The 5411-nt window shown below is 39.5% G+C and overlaps 1 protein-coding gene across 1 annotated transcript; it reads left to right on the plus strand.

Annotated features, from left to right (window-relative positions):
* Positions 1-415: 415 nt before the first annotated feature.
* Positions 416-5146, plus strand: LOC134062171 (lymphocyte function-associated antigen 3). The gene is made up of 5 exons (XM_062518094.1): positions 416-504; positions 2326-2616; positions 4162-4410; positions 4650-4745; positions 4942-5146. The coding sequence occupies exons 1-5, from the start codon at positions 441-443 to the stop codon at positions 4974-4976; spliced, it is 735 nt and encodes a 244-aa protein (XP_062374078.1). The 5' UTR covers positions 416-440; the 3' UTR covers positions 4977-5146.
* Positions 5147-5411: the final 265 nt, after the last annotated feature.

Below are 5411 nucleotides of genomic sequence, written 5' to 3' on the forward strand. Positions count from 1 at the left end.
GCAGGTCTGTGGACAATTCTCTCGACCTTGTGGCTTGTGTCACTCTGACATACACCATCAACTGCGAGACCTCACTTAAAGAGATGTATTAATTTAGGCACAGGTGGACTCAAGTTGTAGATGCATCTCAAGGACCACTGATAGAGGATGCACCTCATTTGCTAGTGTCATGACAAAGGGTGTAAATACTTACGCTTTTTATACATTTACAAAATGCTCCAAACACCTGCTTTTTTGTGGAGTGTTGGAGTATTGTGTGTACTGTAGATTGATGGAAACAAGGAATTGAATCAGTTTTAAGATGAGTCTGAAACACGACAAAATGTGGAGAATGTGAAACAGTGTGAGCTATTGTGTTTCAGGAAGTCGGTGGGAGGGGTGTAATTTTTTTCTACAGTGAAATGAGGCTGACCAAAACAGTTTTGGAAGTAACTTGAATCATGAAGAAACAAATTGTGCTTGTGTTTTGTTTATTTCTCAGTCATTGGATTAGTCCAGGTCTTTGTAAGTGTTCTTCTTTTATTACTTTATGCTGTTTATTATGAAGTGCATACTGTATTTCTAGACATAATTACCTTTTCAGAAGTGTTTTATTACACTTCTGTCACACTCTGAGCTTGTAAAATAACCATAGGAAGTTGCAGTTGTAGCCTACTTCCAACAGACACATATTTAGTTAATTCATTAATTGAGCTTCTGTTTGTCAGGGGACCCTGAGGGCAAATCTTCTTTAGTGCTGCTTTAAGACTATTTAAACAGTTGCAATGTACTTCTTTCTGTTTTTCTGTTTGAAACACTGATTAGTGTAGGCCTACCTTAATACACTAAATCTCTAACAAACTGCCCTGAAAAGTTGAATGCTCACATCCCCTTGTATTGTAGTATACTGTAATAGAGTCATTTTCTACACGATGGCCACTTTACTGTACCTTCTTAGTGTAGGGTGCTTCAGACAACCACTGAGCAGCCATGACCACAACTGATTTGCACAACAATGTGCTTTTGCAAGTTTGCAAAAGCATGGTTGAAAAAAAAAATCTACTGTATACAGGGGATTCATTGATCAAAATGATAAAAAGCTACAATGGCTTTCTTGGGTAGACCAGAAGGAGTATTGAGGTTACAGTAGTTGAACTAACAAAAGCATGTAGCCTACTTTTTTTTTTTTCAGTATGAACCTTGGGTGTAATTGGTTGTAATTTAAAAGTATTTCCAAGTAATACTGATATGGGATTCAAAGTTTAAAACAGGGCCTAAGATCACATGTGCAGTTTTGAGGGAAAGGGTGCTTTTTTCAGTATGAACCTTGGGTGTAATTGGTTGTAATTTAAAAGTATTTCCAAGTAATACTGATATGGGATTCAAAGTTTAAAACAGGGCCTAAGATCACATGTGTAGCTTTGAGGGAAAGGGTACGCACATCCAAAAAAGTTTTTTCACAGGTGCAAGGTCCAAGGATCAAATGCATAGGAAGAAGTAAGGCCTCAACACTGTTTAAGATGCTCCCGAGCTCAGGAGCTCATAATAGAAAAAATTTTTTCTGGAGCATCTTAAACAGTGTGCAGGCCTATCACATGTGACCTGGCAGTTATACAGTACTGCAGTTATACAGTATTAGTGATTAACAGTTATACAGTTAATCACTAATCCTTCCGTGTATGTTATAATTTGTCGCAACTTACTTAGGGTTACTGATATGGGATTCGAAGTTTAAATCATTGCCTAAGATCACCCATTGCCAAGATCACCCATATATATATAAAAAAACACATCGTTCCAGTGTTTTCTTTATTTTTCAGACATTTGATAAGTGGAGGTCTATGTGAGTGTTCAGCTTTTATTGCTTATTGTAGGCCTCCAATTGAGAAACAGATTTTCTGTTTGAATCCCCTCAATGTAGGTCACAGAAACAGTGTCAATGGCCTTAGATGTACTGCTACTTAAAGATATATGTTTGTTGGTGTAAAGGGATACCTAGTGGTGGTTTAAAAAAATAATACAAATTAAAAAATAATAATAGCACACAACAAGAGAGACAAGATTTTTAAAGTATTTAGAATTGTTTCAAATGACAGTACAGGAATGGGAGAATACAAGGACATATTCAAGATCAACAATGTACTGCACAAATAACGGTGTGTGTGTGTGTGTGTGTGTGTGTGTGTGTGTGTGTGTGGGTGTGTGTGTGTGTGTGTGTGCGTTTGTGTGTGTGTGTGTGTACTGTATGTACTTCAATCTTAATGTTATGGAATGCCATATGCCCCTCTCACTCTCACATACGACACTCATCATTCTGCTAAATTACCTTTATTGTATTTACTTCAGCCCAAGACAACAAGTATGCAAGAATCAAAGGAAATGTTACCCTCTCGCCTGTTGGAGAATATGGTGCAGTCAAAAGCGTTGTGTGGAAGTTTGGGTATGACAAGGTTGCAGAGTATGATCCAACCTTCGACACACAAGTACAGTATTATGGATCTTTCAAGGGACGAACAATGTTGAATGTGACTTCTGGCAACATTACAATATCTAACTTGACTCCCGAAGATGAGGGAACGTACACAGTTGAGGTTAACAACGCGGTGTTGGCAACAACTTTTTCTCTCCAACTTTTTGGTAAGTCAGTTTGCCAACTGTTGGACTTTTGTAGCTGTACAGTACATCTAATTAATTTTGAACAAGTGTTCACACTTGCTCCCCTTATAAAAGCATTGGTCATCACAGGGTATTTAAAATACCTGAAAGCTATTTCCAGTTTAGTACATCAGACCCAAGTTGAAGGGTAAATGAGGTGACCTCTCTCTCCTCTCACTAAAAATGGTGTGACCAAGGCATGCCAAGTGTGTGCCTGTAGAATGGACCACATTGTGGACCCCTTGGTTAGGTTGACCCTTGTGTGTGGGACCCCACATATAGATGAGGCAGTACTTTACAGGGCATTACTTGTTTTAATGAAGTCAACATGCTTTGCCCTGTTGCAAATGAAACATTTGCATTCAGTAGCGTATAACGCTTCCTTCAGGTAACACTTTAGCCTACGTAAAGTATTATCAACACAAACAAAGTAGTAATAATTCCTTGTAATGGTTGACATAAGCCTGCTATTCACAAATGGTTGTGACTGCACTCATAAAGAGTTATAACCTGACAGGGTACAATAATTTGGGCTATAAAGCCTTTTTATGTCATCATTGCTATTATCAAGAGGTCGAAGAAGATTAATAATGCTTCGTGAAACTTCAGAGCTGATAAGCCAGTGTCATATTACTTCATGAGTGAAATGCATATGTGTTTTAAGTTATTTCCTACAGTAGGCCTATGTCGATGGTCACAAGGCTTTATGAACGTGTTTGTCTCTCGAAACAGAGTAGCAAGACTTATGGGTAAAGATATTCCCCTTGGAAATAGGACGCCACTTTGGGGGCTTTTTCACTGCATGGCATCAACTCAACTCGACTTGACTCGACTCCTTTTTCCCCCCTTTTCCATGAGCAAAAACTGGTACCTGGTACCTGACCAGTAGCCTACTATTTTTGGTATCACCTCCGTTGAGGTTCCAAGCGAGCTGAGCCGGTACAAAAAGGTGACGTTAATGACTTTAGAGTTGTTTTCTTCAGCGTTGCTATGGCCTAGCTTATGGGGGTACTTTGTTGCAGTGGAAAATGAACACCCGGTACCAAAATCGAGTAGAGTTGAGTTGAGCTGATGCCATGCAGTGGAAAAGCCCCAGTAGTAATGTGTACACTCATCAACAATCTAAGAAGCATTTAATACCATATCACTGATACTGTTTGAATATTGGACAATAATCATCAAATCATGTTCTGAATGCCTTTAAAAAAAAATCTTGTTCCGCATGGCTCAGTCCTCTTTACTGTGATTACCGAACAATGTACTGCAACAATAATGTGTTTGTGTGTGTGTGTGTGTGTGTGTGTGTGTGTGTGTGTGTGTGTGTGTGTGTGTGTGTGTGTGTGTGTGTGATGTGCTTTATCCTCATTGTGCATACAATTGTATGTCTTCTATAACTTTTTAATTCATGTGAAGCATCCTCGCAATGTCTCTTTTCAGTGATTGTTATGTATCCATCTTAATGTCATGGAGAGTGTATTTCAAGTACTACAATCTGTCAACTATGTGTGATCAACCTTTCTCTAACAGAAAACGTTGGCAAACCAGTAATCTATTCCTCCCGAGAGGGAGACCAGAGTAATCTCACCTGTAAGGGAAAAGCCACAGAGTATAGTAACTACACCTGGTGGTCAGCTGATGATGTGTTACTGGCTACTGGAGACCAGCTGAGGGTCAACAAGACCGGCGACCCAAAGAGAGGATACAAGTGTCGACTACGCAACCTTGTCAGTGAGCAGACCAGTAACACTGTGCTTGAGGGAGACTTATTTCCCGCAGGTGAGCTTCAGAGGGCCAGGTGTGTGTGTGTGTGTGTGTGTGTGTGTGTGTGTGTGTGTGTGTGTGTGTGTGTGTGTGTGTGTGTGTGTGTGTGTGTGTGTGTGTGTGTGTGTGTGTGTGTGTGTGTGAAGATACTTAGATCAGGTCAGTTGAACCATGGGTGGATGTAGAGGTACCAATAACTTCAATAAGTTCTTTTGTGTTTGATTTCATTACATGTGTACTTATTCATCTTACAGTACACATAGGTCTGGAAACATGGGCGATATGCCTTATTGTGATTGCCGTGGTTGGCATACCAGTAGCAGCAGTAGTAGTAGCAATCATCAAAAGAGGTAAGGCCAATGAGATGTGGCACTGTTCAACATGTAACATTATTACTGTCAAAAGGTGCTGTCATTGGTACACACACGTGGTTATTCTGTTATATATCAGAGACAGTTGTATTTAAGGATCTTTGGTTATATCTTCTATCTCTTGACAGTCATGCCCAATTTTTATACCGCATGTCTTTATTCTTTTTGCTTTCAGATACACTGAAGGCGCTGTGGAATAAAAAGACGTGAATTCTGATGTCAAGGGGTTCAAGGATCTTAATTTTTTTCTGTATGGTGTGTGGAGGAGGTGGCGTAGTGGTTAATGATTGGCCTGATTTTGTTGATCCTTTTTTCAGCCTTAGTTTTGATTCTTTCTTATTTCTGCATTTATTCTATTTTTGTAAATAAATACTATTCAAAACCCTGGTTATTTTCCGTTTATATCTCCGACATTTTTGTTACTGTTCCATAACCCTTAGACCGGGACATGGCACTATCTAAACTTAAATGCTTTTTTTTTGTAGCATAAACTGCTTACGTATCTATTAGCTTATTCATGCAAGCCACCTAACACTCAACTCTCTCTCTCTATGTGTGTGTGTGTGTGTGTGTGTGTGTGTGTGTGTGCGTGCGTGCGTGCGTGCGTGCGTGCGTGCGTGTGTTTGTGAATGCGTTTGTGAGAGA

Source organism: Sardina pilchardus, chromosome 17 (genome assembly GCF_963854185.1).
Source record: "Sardina pilchardus chromosome 17, fSarPil1.1, whole genome shotgun sequence".
Taxonomy (NCBI): Eukaryota; Metazoa; Chordata; class Actinopteri; order Clupeiformes; family Clupeidae; genus Sardina; species Sardina pilchardus.